General features: G+C 48.6%; 1 protein-coding gene across 1 annotated transcript in view; it reads right to left on the reverse strand.

The window, feature by feature from the left end:
* The window catches only part of ITPR1 (inositol 1,4,5-trisphosphate receptor type 1), a 157414-nt gene that overhangs the window by 42411 nt on the left and 95952 nt on the right, over positions 1 to 19051 (reverse strand). The window contains exons 41-44 of the mRNA XM_062500846.1: positions 17223 to 17258; positions 15664 to 15711; positions 12163 to 12295; positions 11374 to 11564 (exon numbers count right to left, since the gene is read on the reverse strand). Coding sequence (XP_062356830.1) covers positions 11374 to 11564; positions 12163 to 12295; positions 15664 to 15711; positions 17223 to 17258 — 408 coding nt within the window. The remainder of the gene's footprint in view (positions 1 to 11373; positions 11565 to 12162; positions 12296 to 15663; positions 15712 to 17222; positions 17259 to 19051) is intronic.

A 19051-nucleotide genomic window follows, 5' to 3' on the forward strand; every position in this document is an offset into this window, starting at 1 on the left:
GCCTCAGAGCAGAAAGTGGAGAAATCTCCCTTTTTAAAACGGAAATCAAGTGGCCATTTTAGAGCACCGTCTGCTGGGGTCCTGGCTTGTGTACAGACACCATGGAACCACAGGCTGCTGAAAGAGCAAGTGTGGAGGAACAGCCAACCTCCACACTCCTGTGGGATTCTGAGGAACAGAGCTTTAAACATGGCCCTGACACTGCAGCATCTGACACCAGCCATCCCTGAGGATCCAGTCACCATCACACTGGGGTCTGGGAGCTCCTAAAAACCTACTGCAGGCAGGGAACTGTGTTCCAGAAGGAACCAGTATGGGCTGTGGCTGTCCCAGTATGGAAAAAGCTGTCTGAGAGAGACAGCTCCATCTGGTACTGGAGACACAGGGGCAGAGGGAGGATTTGCAACAAGGGCACGGAGGGACAGGACAAGGGGAATGGCTTCCCACTGCCAGAAGGCAGGACTCAGTGGGATTCTTGGGAAGAAATTCTTCCCTGTGAGGACGGGGAGCCTCCAGCACAGGCTGCGCAGAGAAGCTGTGGCCACTCCTGGATCCCTGGAAGCGTCCAAGGCTGGAGCACTCTGGGCTAGTGGAAGCGTCCCTGCTCATGGCAGGGAGTTGGAAGTAGATGGTATTTAAGCTCCCTTCCAACCCAAAACATTCTGGCATTCATAGAGTGCCAAACTGATTTCAACCTTGTGTTGTTAATGTCTGTGAAGTCACTGTCCCTGAACAGGAGCCATGGCAGGGTCACAGCAGCCCGTGAGCTTTGTCCCATGAACTCAGGCTCAGCAAAGAGCTTGACAAGTGCCCACAGCTGAGGGAAACCCAGCAGAACTCCAGAGCACAGCAACCTGATGGGATGGTAATAAATTAATTACACAGCCACAGAAGGAAACCCAGACCCACCCCAGGTGACAAGTACGAGTGGCTGACAGGACGATGCTCAGTGGGAGCAAGGACATCACCACAGAGCTCTCCAGCATTTTTAAGGAGGGAGCAACCACCTCCTGCACACATTGTCTGTTTCAAGGGGATGGAAGGAAGAGCCCAGCACAGGCATCACATCTGCAAAGCAGCCACACCACTGCTCCTGCTGGCACCCAGATTAAAGCACCACAGAGGAGATCAACACCAGCCACCAGGAAACCTGTAGAGGAACTTCCTTTCCTCTCCATCACCCAACTCTGCTCCTAAGGAATTCCAGCCAGAAGCCTCATGCACAGGAGGACATCCCCCTCCCACCTCTGCCCCTCCAGTGCATCCCCTCTGGGCCAAAGGAGGTCAGTCAGTACATCCCATCATCATCTATGACTTCATCTCCTCATCCACACCACAGAAGAAAAGCTGCAAATCCAGAGACTGATTTCTCTGGAAAAGAAACCCATGGCCAAGTTTTGGTTGCAAGACCTTGACCAGCTACAGCCCAGCAGCCCCTCAAGCTCCCCCACTGACTCAGCCTGTGTTTGAGGTATTTTTCTTGAGAAAAGAATCCTGTCTTTCTTGAGCAAGTGTCAGCGATGATGAACTACATCTGTCTATGGTCTGTTCCAGTGGTTAACAACTGTTAGAAACATGTGGTTAAGGTCTTTTTCATGCCACTGATTTCCAGTCACTGATATTTTTTTAAGTTGGTGTCTCTTCTGTAGTTATTCCCAGGAACTTGGTCTCCTTTTCCCTTCTGACTATTTACATACTCTATGAAATGTTTACCTAACGTTTCATGCTAAACTGAAAATACCATTTTTGCTTGCTGACTTTTCATTCAGCATTAATATAATTTTCTGTGGTGAGTATTTTTTGGCATGTTCTTAAATATTGCAAATCATTAACAAGCCGGATCGTAGAGCCACATTAAAAAAAAATAAATCAGCCAAGAACAGGCACATTTCCTGGCATTAGCATTTAATTCTAAGACCTTTGACATATGTAATATACAGAAATTCTAATGATGAGTGGAAGAGAAGCTCAGCTAACTCCCCAGCAGTTCAGGGGGGTGGGATTATGGAGGCAGGATAACCACGGGTTAGGGACAAATGCTCCTTAACGTGTCTCTCACACCAGCAGTCGGTAACAAATTGGATTTTAGCCAGCAGAACTAACATCTGTCCTGTGGAGAGTGAAACCATACAGCACAGCAGTCTGGTACCTTTGTGTAAGGTGTACAGAGGGCAGACTCAGGTAACTAATCCACTATTAATGTAACTAATCCACAGTAAATTTAATGAGGAGTGAGCTTATGCCCAGTGTAGGATTGTTAAATGGGGAAAAAAAGCCAGGCAGCAGCTGAAGGTAGCTGATTTCTAACTCTTGCCTCTGAAAGCCTTGCCAGTTCGGGCTGTGCGTGCTGTCCCCTTTACTGGGAACACCTTTCCCTATCCTGTCACCTGGCTCTGCCCTGAAGTCACGACTCTTCTGCCAGCCAAGAAAAGGAACAACAGTGGGACCGTTTCTCACAGCTCGATTTTCCACCCCAGACTCGTTCCAGGCTGGGCTGCCTGACTGAGAGGCAGCAGCAGAAGCCAGCAGGTTTGAATGCTGGGTTTAAGCAGGCTGTGTTTGCTCCCCATGAGGGGTGGCCTGGCCGGAGGCAGCCTTGGCTGCAGGAGCCACTCCAAGGTTGCTGTCAGCCCAGGGAGCTCGGAGCGCTCCCGGGGCCGCACCCTCCCGGAGCTGTTTCATCAGCCACCCATCCCTGCCAGACCATCCAACACATCCCCAAGAATTCCCCAGCAAAACAAGCTCTTGATTACCAAGGAATCAGGGGAAGCAAAGTCCCAGCAAACACCTCACCAATTAAAGCAAACTGCTGTCGCCTCCTTCCCCATTTCCCTAATGCCAGTGAACAGAAACACCCCGAGAACTTGGCCAACCAGGGAGACTGCAGAGAGGAAGGTCCCTCCAGAAAGAGGAGAAAGCTCAGTGATCTGGCTTCAACTCAGGACATTTTATTCCAGCACTAGAGAGAAATCATCGCAGGGACCTCAGCTCGCTCGGGTTACCCGGCCAGGCTGCCAGCAAGAACTAATGCAAAACTTGTGTGCTACTTCATCTCTGCAGGAAGAGTTTGCCACCCCCAGACGAGTTCTTAGAGCTGGACTACTTCAAACAAGCCACATTTTAAGGGGAACTGCACTAACACAAGCGCTGAATTAAGCACGAGTACCAGCCCTCTACGTTCTGCCTAAACATATTGCGAGGGCTTGCACTGCAGAAAATTGCAACCTAACCCTGCTCTCGGTCCCTCCTCATTTATTTATTTTAAATAGCGCTAACCTCTCTCTCGTGAAATCTCTTTAAAGTCCTGGCTCACTGGAGATCCATCACTTTTGGGCATGATGATGGATATCATTAGTCTTGCATAGCTTAAGGAAATGGGGAAATATTTCACACTGAACATACTTCACAGTTTGAAATAAACCCATAAGGAAAATCTGCCAGAACACCTCAATTGCCTGTGTTTTTTGCAAACTGTAAAATAAACTTTGTCCTGAAAACAGAAGGAGGACTTCCCAGCTCTATTTTCCACAAATAAGACAAACTCTCCCTGCCATGAGCATCCACTCTCCACCCTGCACAGCTCTGCTCTTCGCTGGAGGTTCTGCACACCTTATGGGGAATGTTTTTTGGGGGTGATGAATGTACAGAGCCCTCATATCCTACACGTTCACCAAGTGCAACACCCAAAATCTTGATGTGACAAAGTCATTTCACAGAAGAAAGCAAGAACAAATCTCATCCAGAAATCCTCACACCCTTCCAGAGCCAACAGGAGCCCTTGAAAGGATGAGGTGACACTGGTGAAGGCACAGTGGGGGAACAAGAGGCACAAACATCACTGTGGGGTCTGGGCTCACAGAGCTCGGGAGCTTGGGAGACTCGGGGTCTGCCCTGCTGCCAGCACGGAGCTGATTTGGGCTCCTCCTGCATCCCTGTGGGAACACACAGTGCTGGGTCACTCAGCACAGCCATGGCAGGAACGTGGATCCCGTAACCCACGGCAGGAACGCGGATCCCATAACCCACGGCAGGAACGCGGATCCCGTAACCCACGGCAGGAACGCGGATCCCGTATCCCATGGCAGGAACGTGGATCCCGTAACCCACGGCAGGAACGCGGATCCCGTAACCCACGGCAGGAACGCGGATCCTGTAACCCACGGCAGGAACGCGGATCCCGTAACCCACGGCAGGAACGCGGATCCCGTATCCCACGGCAGGAACGCGGATCCCGTAACCCACGGCAGGAACGTGGATCCCGTATCCCACGGCAGGAACGCGGATCCTGTAACCCACGGCAGGAACGTGGATCCCATATCCCATGGCAGGAACGTGGATCCCATATCCCATGGCAGGAACATGGATCCCACTTCCCTACCGAACCAGCAAGTGCTGTGTAGGTGTGAGAAACAAGGAAGTCTGCAGACTCCCCAAAAGAAAAAAAAGAAAAAGTGTAAGATCTCCTTGAGAGACAGAGGAATTAAAGAAAACCATAGCAACAAGTCAGTCCACCTACCCAAACCACCCACCCACCACCAGTTTCATTTGCTGACGCACTTCAAAAACAAGCTGGCTCCTACCCGCTCTGGAAGGTGAGCAAGCCCTGAGAGCTCATTAAATTCCCTTCTCAGCTACTCTTGTGTGCCTGCAGCTAGTGAGCAAGTGGGATATAAATAGAAGTTATATAACAGCGCTTTGTTGATTCCTGTGCTTACCAAAAAAAAAAAAAAAAAAAAAAAAAGGCAGCATGACCTTGTTTTGCTGAACAGCTTTGCCTCTGCCTGCTTGGGGAGGACTTTAATCCTGCTAGGGATCATCTTGAAAGTTTATGTTGGACCTGGATCCCATGGAGAAGAATTGGGAGAATTACTGATTTACCTCCCTGCTCCTTGCAGGACCAGGACCCCAGTGGAATGCTGAGAGGATTGCCACACAGGAGGTGGCACCCAAGCAGGAACTACACAAGGCCACCAAGACACAGCTGAACCCTGAGGTAGAGTTCCTCTTCTCCTTTTTTTCCACCTACACTGCTCAACCACACAGATGGGCACCTCAGAACCCAGCAGAAAACTTCCCTTTGAGAAAAAAAGACTGGAATATATTCTGCTCCAGGAATACTGATGGCCCAAACACACCTCAGGAAGCAGCAGGAGCTGCAGCTCAGGTGGAAAGATGAGGTGGTATCGTTCCCATCTCACTTCATCCACTCCCAGTCTCACCTGTGCATCCCAGTGCCCTGGATGAAAATGGAATCTCCCCTGCAGGGAGGATACCTCACACTGCATTATCAGTGGGGCTGGGTTGTTTTGAACACGGTGGTATCCAACAACTGAGATTTCACTGTGTTAAACACATTGAAATACACGAGGAGAAGAGGGGTGTGCTCCTACAGGCTTGGCAGCCCCATTTCCTTACAAGCTGTGGAGCAGCAGAGCCTCAGGACAGAGGCTCCTCATGGCTACTGCAGGTCCTGTGCCTTCTCTGGAAGGTAACTGCACTGCCAAAGAGGTCAAGATTTGCACAAGGTTTCCTTTAGGAGAGGGCTCTTCCAGAAAGGGACAAGACCTCTGCCCATCATCGATGATGCAGGGCCTTATCAACCTTTTTTGTTTTTTTAAATGTCATGTTGATAACATACTCAGAATTTCAAAAATAAAATATGGTGTATTTCACCTTGAATGAAAACCCATTAAAACAGTGAAAGACAAAGGTAGGTGATTGTTCAACACGTGCCAAGAGCTCATTAGTTGTGCATTGGTTTCCCAAACAGGTATCATTAAAACAATGTGAAAAAAAAGATGTAACATCCTGTATCACAGAATTCTGTCTGTTAGAAACAAACAGAAAATTTAAGACTTGTTTTATCAAGGATCAAAAGTTTTCCAGTGCTACTTACAGAAGTTTACTGACCCAAAGACATTCTTGCCTCTGCAGCCTTTCCCATCACATACAGTTGTCTGTGCTCACTGATATCTATGACTGCTGAAAATCTTGCAAGAAATAAATATTATTTTAAAAGTCCAAACCACAAATTAAAGCACTATTGAGTTACTAAGCCTACATTCTACCCTGCCAGTACTCCCATAATGTTTTGCAGAGTTTTCCCCCTCATTTTGCAGGGCAGTTGCAGCCACATAAAAAAAGAAACTAAGTGTTCCCACAACCAAATAGGACATTCTGGTCACAGTATTTCACAGCCAATGCTACAATGAGCTCAAGGACATAAATCTGTCTTGAAGTCTCTGCTCCCTCAATGCCAAGGGCTGTGGCTGACCAGCACCAGTGGCTGGCAGCCCCCAGCTCTGGGCTTCCCTGGGTCCCCCAAGTGCCAGAAACACAAAGAACTGGATAGCTCTGGATTCAATTCCTTCTGTGCATCAATCCTGCAATTATGTAACAGCTGTCAATCATCTCTGGACAGTTGGAGGTACAGAAAAGGAGACCACAACTCATCCTGGTGGAATTTCCTCACTGGTGGCAATGCATCAGGAGAAATGCTGAGAAATAATGACTGAGTGCAAGCATGGAGCAAGGCTGGGTTGGGATGGGAGAACTGTGTGAGTCCAGGCCAGAATTCCCTACCAAACCTGAGTGAGGAGCTGGCTGCTGAGATCTCTGTATCCATGGCATCTGCTCCAGGGACAGCACAGCCACAGCACCCAGACCCAGGGTGCACTCAAGGGAGGGAGAATCCTCTGGGGATGCTCGACCTACGAGCTCTGGAAGGTCAAAGCCCAAAGCCACAACCTTTTTGCACTGTCACATCTCAAAGGAGCCTCACACACCCAGTGAGCACCAAGCCACTGTTGCATACAGCCCTGATTCACTCCTGCCATGCTGTGATGGGAGCACAGCTCTCCAGTTCATCACCACCAGCTCATGGGCGCTGTCTTGAGTCAGGCTGGTCCCTGGTCCTCATTCCATCCTCAGCTGCTGGGGGCAGAAGGCTCTGGAGCACATCCCACCATCACCCTCTGTGCAACAGCAGCAACTCTGCCCAGATGCCTTAAAGCCAGGAGTAAATCCCACTTCTTTCCTGAAAAACAACCACCTTTTCCTTGTGTGCCAAGTCCCATCACCCTTGCTCTGTGACTGCAGCCCACCTAGGGGACAACAATGCACAAAGGGGAACAGAGGCACCACAACTCTCTGAAGTGGTTTTTGTCACCTTGGGGCAGCACCTAAAAACTGCCTGAAACAACCAATGTCATCAACCTCACTTCACCTTCCCCTGCTGAAAGCACCAACATGTGCATGTGGGTAATTTGTCACGCAAGCTGACTTTTGAGAAGATCCCTAATTAAAGGAGCAGAGTCTCCATGGAGAGGTGTTATATAAGGGACTTTACTTGCTATTAACTTCCACCGACCAAGGAAACCCAAAACTCAGTGGAGGTGAGGCAGAGTCATGGCACACAGAATTTTTATTTAGCAGAGGGAGACGAGCGTTGCAGGACAAGTCCTCAGCAATTTCCTGCACTGTCACTCACTTGCTGTACCAGAGGAAAGCCTGGCCATGCTGCCATGCATGTGGGAAGGGACCGAGCCTTCATCCCTCCCCAAGGAGACGCAGATCTGAGTGCCCACAAGCACCAGCACCCAGCAGAGCATTCCTTGCCCTGGAGAAGGGAGCACCAGGACAGCAGCCAGGCACTGGCACCCAGGAGCAGGGCAGGCTCAGCCCTCACCCTCTGGAGCAGAGTGTGGGGCACCCCCAGGGCTGCTCAGAACCGCTGAGCCAGCGCTCCCCAGGGGGATGCTCAGGGTTATATAAATTAATAAAGGGGTTGATGTAATTTGCAGCTCAGTGAGTTGCAGCATTTGTCAAGTTAATTTGTTGTCTGGTGCTGACCCCGTGGTTCCCCCTGTGCTCTGTCTCCGTGCAAACGAGGGCAGGCTTCCCACTGAAACCCAGGGCTCCTGCTGAGCTGGAGCGACGAGCTCACCAGGCACAGCCACCACAAGGTCACCATCATCCTGCTCCCAAAGAACGTGACAGTGATTCTAACTTAACTCCAAAAGCTAAAGCCCAGAAAATTTCCACCCAGAGAGCTGGAAGCGGGCAAAGACCTTCCCAGAAGAACTCATTTGCCACATTCACATTCACCCCTGCAGCAAAACATGGAGCAGCGTGGGATTCACGGTGCTGCACACCACCAGCCCAGCCTCCTTCCTGAGGTGAACCAGGAGCCTTTTCTCTTGTCCTGTTTCTCCTCCACACTCATTTTCTTAACAATACAACAAAAAGCCCTCCTACCAATTACAACAAGGAGTGTTTCGAGATTTGCCTTTCTGCTGGAGTTGGCAACCACCTACTTTGCCTACCCTTAATACTGGCCCTGTGTGTACCTAATGAAACAGCAACACCTATTGCAGTTATCCCTTCCCAGCATCATGGGGATCTGTTCTCCCACTGGAGCTCATGGGAGTTACCCGGGAACTCCCATTATTAGCCATATTACAATCATCATGCTCCTTTGTGTTGGTACAAACCTTCTGCTGCACTCCAGGCGGAATCAATTTCCCGTGTGAAAACCTGGAGTTAGGAAAATGCCATGCAGGGGTGACACATTTCTGGCTTTGCTGCCAAAGAGCCTTTTTTACATAACCTGTCCCTATCCCACCACTTTCCTACTCTCAAAGGCCTGTAGATAGAGGCAATTGAAGTTCAGCAGAAATTATTCAAACTGAGCACAGAACAAACTTGTTTGGAACACTATCAATCAAAAGCTGCAAATAATAACCAAAAAAACTGTGAAATGAAGATAAACTCTGCTAGACCTCAAAGAAAAAGCTGGCTGGTTTGGCTAGGTTAACTTTCCCAATGACAAATGCACCTGATGTAAAATGAACACAGTTATTAGTCCAGAGACTGAGGCTGACCCTTCCACTGGCACTCACTGGAAACTGCAGAACTGCAGAAAATCCACTCTGCAGGTTGCAGAGGTTGCCAAACACTACCTACCCAAGTCTGCAAAACTTAACAAAGATCATGAGAGAAAGACTGGAATAAAACACAAGGAAAGTATCAGGTTAATTTTCTCAAGTGTGTCTTGTTTCCATAAGCAGCCAAATTTTGCAGCGTGTTTTGTAGAAATGAATTCCTGCTAAGGGGAGACCACCACTTGGCTGCACTCAGCAAATCTTCACTGTGTCATAGCGAAAGGCTGCTGTACAAAACCCTTCAGCTTTGCAGATGAGCAAGTACCCACACAGCTCTCCTGAACAGCTGGGATGTACCCAGGGCCCTCTGCACTGTGAGCCATTCTTCCTACCTGGAGACAGCAAGGCTTGATTACACAAGTTCAGTGTCTCAGGATACCAGTTTAACTTGGCCATCACATCACTCAGCAATTACCCTGGGAGATACAGCCCTGAATTAATGATTTGACTAAAGAGCAAGCCTCCACCTTCACTTTGATTCCCAGTGTGAAGCCAGCTGTTCTCCCAGTAGTTAAGCTTTGTGGTTGGTGTTTTCCCCACTGGAGCTCTCCTGACTTGGCTCTCTAAAGCCCCACTGAGAGCTCGGAGTGCTGAGGATGTGCAGTTCCCCACTGCCACTGCCCCATGGACCCCATGTGCTGGAGCCACTGCAAGGCACCAGAAAACTCTCTCCCTACCACCAGGAGTTTAACCAACGTGGAAGAAAGCCACAGAATACATCTATGCACTGACAATGCCCCTGTTCTGCCTTTTGCTATGAAGTCCATGGAGTGTTGGAGCAGGGAATATCCACATCCCCACCGCTCCACAGGATATTTTCAATACCATCCCTTCGTGCTTTGCATGCATGAGTAAGAGCTGCTGGGTGTGTCCGAGCCCTCGGAGCTCACAGCATTAGCTGTAGGCATCACAAGTCATTTGGTTCCTAAAACATTCTGTACTTAAAAGCAGCCCACACTGCAGCAGAGCCCCGTCCCAGCCCATCCCGCCTGAGCAGGCACACTCATCCAGGGACTGCTGCCTGCCCGGGGCACGTCCTACAAACACCTGCCAAGCACTTATTCCTGAGTGGGAAAGGATGGAAAATAGCCACTCTGGGTTGTGGAAGCACGTCTGCAGAGGCTGGAGTGCTTCAGGACCTGGCAGCAGTGCATGGTGTGGGGTGGAAGAGCCACTGCACTGAGAGCCATCCATCATTCCTGACCACAGGGCTATTATTCCACAGCCCCCCAGCTCCTGATTACAGACAGCAAATGCAAACTAAACTACCTTCCTTTTGGGCAAAAAGGTGTCTTTGGAGATGGACTGGAGATTTTCCTGTTGGTTTCCAGTGGGTGAGCTAAGGAATCTGCTTCCAACATGGATTTGTGCACAGTGGGAAGTGACTTTGCTCAATCCTTTACAACTGAGATCCAGCACAAGCAAAGGATCTCTCCACATCAGGCTGGTGCAGTTTGTTTTTCCTTCCAGCATGACAGCGTGAGGTTACCTGAGGCTCCCTGAGAGCTGCAAAGATGAAAGCTCAGCTTCCTTTACATTAGAGAAGAGCAGGAAATTTAAAGGAGTGACTGTCCCCCAGGAACGCTAATCCTGTCATTGCAGTTTAAGGTGACACAGGATTTTCAACACTCAATTCCCACTTTATCCTTCGCAAAGAAGTTTCATTCCGGAGCTTATACAGAGGGGATTAATGACGGTACTGATTACAGAGACAGAGTGAAGGAGCCCAGAGACATTCCCTGCTCTCAAGGGAAGTTTGCAGGGACACAGGAAGTGCTGCTGCAGGGATCTAGTGTGTGTTTCAACCACAACAATCAGTTAGATCTGCTCAGGACTCAGCCCCACAGACAGACTGCAAACACAACACATGCAGAGCCAAACACAAAGATATTGCAGATTCAATCACCTTTGTAAGCAAGTTTTGCTGGAATAAGGTTTTACTTTCCATTTGGAAGAACATAAGACCTGGCTGGTGTGTGTTCATTAATCCACACCAGGGACAATTTTCTTTTAGTGGACACTAATCCTTATTGAAAATACAGAAAGGAAGAACAGTGAGATTGCTGGAGAATGGTGGTGGTCTGGAGTTTACCATACACTTACTTCAAATTCCAGTCTGAAATTTATCAGCTCACTGTAAAAGTCTCTGAGCACATTGCAGCTGCTAAGCTATTTGCAGTAACTTACCTACAAAGCTGTTTTATTACACATTCTTCTATATTGCCCTGGGAAAACACCTCAAGTATCCAGTGCCTGTGCAAACATTTAATCAGTTCACTTTTGCATGGCAAACACTAATATTTCCCTTAATTACAGGTCAAAGATCACTCAGATCATTTCCTCTCCTGTCTCCTTAACCTCTCAAATTTCATAAAAACATTTCCTTTCCTGACACATTTTATTCCCGAGATGGAGTTTTCCATTTCCCTACCTGTATCGTGGTGTTCCCACCTTCCAGCAGGGCAATGGCCAGCAGGATGCTCTCATGGAAGACTCTGTCACTGGTGGCATTCATGATGAGATCTATGACCAGGTTGGAAGCACCTTCTTTATCCAGGTGGCACTGGACATCTGCCAGACTCATCTCCCCTCTGCTCATTGAGCTCGACCCAGAGCTTCCTCCTGTAAAGATGATCATGAGAAACAGGTTGGCACTGACCCCACGGGGATGGCAAGGTCAGGCTGGACAGGGCTTGGAGCAACCTGATGGTGGAAAGTGTCCTTGCTCATGGCAGGGGTAGAACAGGATGAGTTTGAACCCAATTCAACCCAACCAATTCTGCAATTCCACTAGTGACGTTTTTTGGCAACGGCCTCAAATTAAATAAAATTCACTGTATAATTGCCTTCAAATGGAACTTTTGCCCATCCTACCCCACAATCTCTGCAGTACCACGAAATGGTTTTCTTTCAGAAATGGTTAATAATCTGACTTCCTTATGTGCACATTTCCTAGATATTGCTGCAAATATTAAATTGACCAGGATTTCTAAGTACATTTATTCAAGGCAACACCACAAACATCAAGCCAACCCAAAGCACTCACTGAAAGGTTCGCAGAGCCGTCCGCTAGCTTTGCTCTCACCTGCAGTCACCCACGCGGACAGTTTAACTTTTTTTATTGGGAGCTCACAGACAAAACAGTGAGGGAGAACGGCCCGATTCGAGGTGTGGTTTATCAGGAATAGCCGTGCCCAGGGATGAGCAGAGCATGTCCCACCTGCAGGGCTGGCCTTGCTGGAGCTGCCCGTGGACAGGGGCCCGTTGCCGAAGGCGGTGAGGCTCTCGCGCCGGCCGGCCGCGCGCACGGTCCCGTAGTAACGACTCACCAAAACCTGCCTCAGGGCCTCGCCCTGCGTGCAAGCAGAAGGAAATATCATCATGGGAGCTCCACGAACAAGCCAACCACCCATGTTCATTGGCAGCAGGGCTGCTGTTATCAGTGCCCTTCTGGTGGGGAGGGAAAGGGAGGGTGAAACTCTGGAGAGTTGGAAAAATCACCGAGCAGCTCCTGATGTGCTGGGGAAAGCTTGGGACACTGGAGGGGTCTCATGGGGCTCAGTAAGATTATGGGTTCCCCCATGCAGCACAGAGACAGCTGCAGTTTGGGTTCTGTGTAGAGCTTTCTAGACGGATTTAATTTTATTTTACTTAAGTTCTATTGTCTCAGTCTTAAACGCAAAGAAGTTGCATCTCTACAGCGCCAACACAAAAGCAAGAGGTGGATTAGAGAACATCAGAAATGGTTTTAAGGAGCAATTTCACCCCCTGACCCTCTCCTATTTTGCCATCCCACCAACCCTGCAGGGCAGTGCTCGCTGTCCCTCCAGCAGCAGCTGCCGCGCTCCAGCGGCTGCTGAGCGGAAAGCGAGCGATCCCGCTGGATCCTGGCTCTTTGTTCCCTGCTGGCAGCTGCCCGAGTCACACCAGCCCTGCCATGCCAGCACAGGGCACTGCACAGGCCAGGTCCCCACATAACCCCCACATAACCCCCCGGAGCTCCGGCACAGCCCCAGGGTGAGCCCCAACACCTCCATGGGGAATGTCACCCCAATGCTGTCACCTCAGCCTTCACAGGAATTCCCAGGAATTTGGGGAGCTGGACAAAGGGCTCTGCCAGCACACAAACACTGCACGGGGATTAAGGGATTTTTGTCAGGTCTTTGTGCACAAAGGAGAACTGGGGATTATTGTCACCGGCAGCTCCTGCCCTGCTAATGGTTACAGCAGCACCATCCTGGGACAGTGCTGCAGAGGGGAGGGAAGGGATTCAGAAAATAAACAACAATATTTTTCTTAAAAATAGATCTATCAAAATAAATTTATATTAAAAATACGTCCAGTGACCTAAAGCATCTTATCTTTAATTCCATTCACAAAACTTGTGCTTGTCATTGATTCACTGATTTTCCGTTGCATTTCAAATGAAATTGGTTGTCTGACTATATAGTCAAGATGTCATTTAACACATTAGCTGTCATAAAAGTGAAGTCTTACTCTTCAAACTTTCACAGGAGGCCTTTGAAACACAAGTGAGCAAATGGAACAACATAAACGTGCATTAATTGGCTTGTACTCCAGCCCTGCTTCAGTCCCACTAATTTTATCCACAGCTAGCACTCAAAAAGGTCACTTCAAGAGATTCTTATACCCCAAAAGAAAAAAAAAAAAGACAAAAAAAGATAATCAAGTTCTGTACCAAATTTCAGAAATCACTTCCACAGGGAGAAGCCCAACACGTGCCTGAGCTGGTGAGGGATCTCTGCCCTCCCCACAGGGCTGGGGCTCAAGTCAGGGCTCCCTGTCACCACAATTCAGCAGCTTAGAAATGGTTCCTGTGGATTATCAGAGTGAAAGCTGCAGCACGGGAGCCGCATTTTATGGGATAAGGTTGGGAGGGAACAAATGTCAAGGAACAGGATGTAAAATAAACACCAAGTCAGTGTTCAAACCAGCTGCTTCCAAAAGCCCCCAAACAACAGAGGAAAAAAAAAACCAAAAACAAAGACAAAAAAAAAAAGAAAAACCCAAAAAAATTCCTGTAAAAGCAACAGTAGGAGATTAACATTTCTCCAAAGGGCATATGCTCCCCATCAACGCTTGGGCCAAAGAGTGAACATCTGGAAGAGGCAAGAGACAGCTCAGGAGCTCCAGCAAATCCTGTCCTGGAGGAGCTCCTGTGACTGACAGAGAGACATGAGTGTGCTCAGTACATGAGGCAGTGCTTTACCCACCTCCCTGCTCCCAGTCTGGCAGGTAAGGAAGGCTACGTGACAGAACAAGGCCAAGCCAGACAAAAAAAATCCCTGCGTTACATCTTGCTTGTACACGTGCACTGATTAGAAAGGCAAGCTGACACCCAGATGGGCCCTAGGACACAAATGGCTACAAGGGAGCTCTCACATCACCTTTTTCCTCCTCTGTTGAACTAACTGGCAGCCACCATGTCAACTGGCATTTAAACCAGATTTTTATACTTAGTACAAAGATAACACACATCCAGCCTCGAGAGCAGCTGCTCAGCAAACTCCACCTTGCCTGAATTCAGGAGGGCAACTAAAGCTCTTGGAGCTGCCCCCAAATTCTCCTTCTGGCCCCTTGTGGAGCAGGAGGTAACTTCTGTTCCATGGTCGAAGTAGTTGGGGTGAGTGGATTCCTGACCAGGTCAGGCACCTGTGGTGTCTGTAGGTGCTGTGTATCCAAAACAAGACAGATCACCAGAAAACACAGCAGGAAGAAGTACCAAGCAGTTGTTTCTAGTCAGAGTGTGCTGGTCTGGCAATACACAGTCACCAGCATTTCAAACTCTAACTGGGAAGTTTTGGTTCCTACAAATTTATCCAAACCCAAACCCTGGTATCAGCTAACAAAATATGAGTACGTGATCGAAGCAGAAGGGAGAAAAAATAAGTGGTATTTAAGAAATGTTGTAATTAATTCAGCTGCAATGCTTGGCTCCAGAACAGCTCTTTAACCATCCTGTTAGTGTTGTGCACCACTTGGACGAGGGCAGTGTGCAAACAAATATCAGATGTTTGGCACTAACCAGAAAAATCAAATATGGTACCTAGGAAAAAACCCAACAGTGTCCAGTTTCATCTGTATTCACACCAGGTAAAGTAAGAGCAAGTCACACTGAAACATCTGAAACTGAAAACACAGAAACTGCTGATACTGTACGTGTATCAGCAACGCAGATGCAACACGCAACTCTAAGTGATATCAGAAACCTGTTAGACGCTTTAAAAGAGAGCATCTTTAATATCTCAGAGTGAAGGTGTTGTAAGCTGCTGCTGTTGTGTTCCCAGGTGCAAGTGCAGAAGAAACGGAGGAAGGGACCAACAGTGCTGATTGTGCAGCATGGCTGGTTACAAAGGGGTGGTGTGGCCAGAGGAGCCAGCTCCAGGAGCACTGATGAATGTCACTTCACAAGGGAGGGATCAGCACCCACAGGGAGTTTTTTGGACTGGACCAGAGTTTTTGTGAATGGACCAGAGCAGGACCTGAGTCTAACTCAGAGCGGCCAAGCACTCGTCCCTTCCATGTAACCCCAGAGAAGGGGATCCAGCACCTCACTCTGTAAATATGGCTCATTTTTCACATTTCCCAAGAGCCCAACAGCCAGCATTTAACCACACAAGTTTCTTACGTGGCTTAAGCTTCACTGTTTAAAAGGGAAAGGGAGAGATGAGTTCTGAATGTGCTTGACTGCTGTACATACCCTTCTATGATCCTCCAGTTGCCTCTGTGGTAGAGTTTGATCAAGCTCCTGCTGTGCGTGCAGAAAGTTCATTTTAAAGCAGAACAACACTCAAGAGAGAGCAACACCTCAGCACTCATGGGGAATACTGGGGAAGTCACAGCTGGATGCGAGGGGGGAGATGAGGGAGATGGACTGACAAGCCATCAGAACAGGACCCCTGCCCTCTGCCAGCCCTGACCCCTGTGCTCTGCCACCCTCACCCACCCCCCTGGCATGCAGGTGTGCCAGCAGTGCTGGGCTTCCAGCAAACACAACGTGTGTCTGGTGTCACAGCTCCCGGGCACACACACAGGTTCGGGGGCTCAGCCCAGGCATGCCCATGCACAGACACACAGGAACACCCCCCAGGCCCACTGGACACACACTCTGGGGATGAGGGGCTCCAACATGTCACTGAAACTCATTTGAGACTGGGGAGGGCTTCTGGAGCAGCCTGGGGGGGCTCCCTTCAATGGCCAGGATGGCAGAGGGGAGTCACTGAACAGAGCCCCTGGGCACGGGCATGTTTCCAAATCAAATCTCTCACTTTGGATAGTCATTTCCAGGAATGCAACTCCACTTTGCAAAGCTGAAGCACATTGGGGTTTTGCTGCTTTTAAGCATCTGAAAAGGTGCAGCATAATGGCTGTATACAGGGACCCATCAGAAACCAGGAGCCATCTCCCAGACATCTCAAATCCATTTGATGACCACTCAGAGTTTCAGGTTACATTTAAACACTATTCCACAAAAATTACAAATACAAACGCCTAATCCATCACAAACATTTCTTTTTCTACATGATCTCACATTTATAAACATCACAACTCAAAGGATCAACACTCTCCCAGAATTAGACTTCTGTGTTGTTTCATTTAGATTTGCACTGATTTGGCAGCCACTTGTACAATCTACCAATGCCATGTCTGGATGTCCCATGAATTTTAAAGGAATTTAAGATTTGATAAATTTTCCTGCCTTCTTTTTTGGCAAATAATCTGCTTTATGCACATAAAGGACATGTTTCCACATATCCAATCCCCTTAGAACCAGTGATCTTGACAATGTGCAGTGACCCTGAGCTTGTCCACTGAGGGATTTTAAATGGGACACAAATTGCTCTGGAGTTATGAAGCTTCCACTAAGAACCACCTCCCTCCCTTTCCTTAAAGTATTCAAGTTTTTAAGTATGTGAGGCAAAGGGAAAACCAAATTCTGCATTAGGAGCCAAAATGAAGTCTCATTGTGCCAATGCAGGAAAATTTGAGAGGAGACTTTTCCAAGTGCCACCCTTAAAGAATAAAGGAAATGGCTGAAAGGAACAGATTTAAGATTAGCTTACTTTTTTATATATATTTTCCAGACTACCATGCTGATGCTCTATTGGATTAAGGCACTTTAACAAATCTACTTATTTCCACTGTCTAACACCAGGCAGGAACACACATTTCACAGGGGTTTTTACCAACAAGACACTCCACTAGGACTACTGAAACACCAATATTTGTGTGCTGTACAAATATAGGTGGCTGACACACCTCTACAGGGCTCTCCGTTTCTGGAGCTTGCGGCAGCTAGTTGAAAGTAAAATGCAGAAAAATTAGTCATTCCTCCAGAATCTTTCATCCCAACAGCAATCCAGGGGTCAACAGTGATGGGAAGGGAGCTGGCAAAGCACTTGACTTCAGCTGAATCATCACAAATGAATTATAGCTGTAATTATTGTTGATGCCCTCCCACCCTGCTCCTAAAGGGGCCACATTTGGCAAATTTCACAGGTATCCTTTGAACATCCCAACTGCTTTGCATGAGCTCAGAGGCACAAGCAAAAAAAAAAAAAAAAAAAAAAAAAAAAAAAAAAAAAAAAAAAAAAGTAGTTGCAGGTGCCCAGAGCCCTTTTGGGAACCACACCCCCAGGATCTGTCACTGGAATGCTGCACATCCATCCCAGTGGGGAGGAGGAAGAAGCCAGGGCTGCATATCACAAACGCAGCAGCCTTATAATTTTAGCTTAAAAAATGTATTCTGTGGATTCTCATCTCTGCTTTTTTCGAGATAAAAGATACACGATACAGCACCAAACAGGAGCAATGGAATAAGGGCCTGAATGGTGTCAGCTTTTCAGATTGGAAATGCTGATCTTAAACTGATACAGATGAAGACAAGTAACTTTTATCTATTCAAGCACAGACACACAACAGAGCTGAACATTCAAACCCAACTACTGACTTCATTGTGGGGAAACTTCTGTAACCCCACAGGAGCAGACACCAGGAAATAACACACTCACAACCCTGTAAACCCCAACCTGAGCCAGGCATTTGTCTGCCCAGAGGCCACAGGAATGGACAGAGCACAGACTGGGAGAGCAACCCAGGAGCTGCTGCAGCCTGGGGAGTGCCCAGCAAAGGGAAAGGGAGCCACAGACCAGCAGTAGGAACAACAAAACTCCAAATCCCAGGAAGGACCCAGTGAGTGCTCCACGAGCAGGGGCTCCTTGGCCAGGAAAAAGACCCTTCTCCACTCTCCACCTAAGGGACTTTGCTCCTGGCCAGCTCCCACGGCCTTTGGAAGTGGCTTCCTTGCATTGTCACGGCTCCTGGACACGTCTCAAGCATGCAAGCCCCTTGTCTGGCCAAATAGAAGCAGGGAGGATTGAACCCAGAGGAGCACAAGTAACAGGAAAAGCAGCTCGTTCCTGCAGGGGAACACACCGTCCCTGCCCTGCCCCGCTCCAGGCTGCACCCGGGACAGGTCACAGGAGGCTGGGCACATTGTCCTGCCTGCACAACCTGCCTGGGGCACAGGAAACATCCCTGCCTTCCCCAGGAGCCAACAGCAGCAAGGAAACTGGGCCTGTTCCCCTGCAGGGGAAATGAGGTCCCTTCCTCCTGGGGAGGGGAGGCTGAAGCTGACAGGTCAAGTGGACATGGTTGCTGGACTCAGGATTCCAAACAAAAGTTTCTTTCTGGGCACTGGTAGAGGTTTCACAGAGAAATTGGATGACTTCCCATCCCTTCAAGTGTCCAAGGCCATGCTGGCTGCAGCTCCGAGCAGCCTGGGACAGTGGAAGGTGTCCCTGCCCATGGCAGGGGTGGAACTGGATGGGCTTTAAGGTCCCTCCCAACCCAAACCAGTCTGGGATTCCTGGGCTGATACCTTGACCCCATTTCAATCAGACGTACATTCACATTTTAGGGTTGAAAAAGCAGCACAGATGAAGAATCAGCATAAAACCAGTCCTTTCCCAAGCTAAAATTACAATTTCCAGCTCACAAATTGCTGTGCCTTCCCTCTGTGGCACAGACAGCACATCAGATCCAGCCCCACACACTGACCTGGGAGCAAAACCACTGCCCTGGGCAAT

This window comes from Cinclus cinclus, chromosome 12, assembly GCF_963662255.1.
Source record: "Cinclus cinclus chromosome 12, bCinCin1.1, whole genome shotgun sequence".
Taxonomy (NCBI): domain Eukaryota; kingdom Metazoa; phylum Chordata; class Aves; order Passeriformes; family Cinclidae; genus Cinclus; species Cinclus cinclus.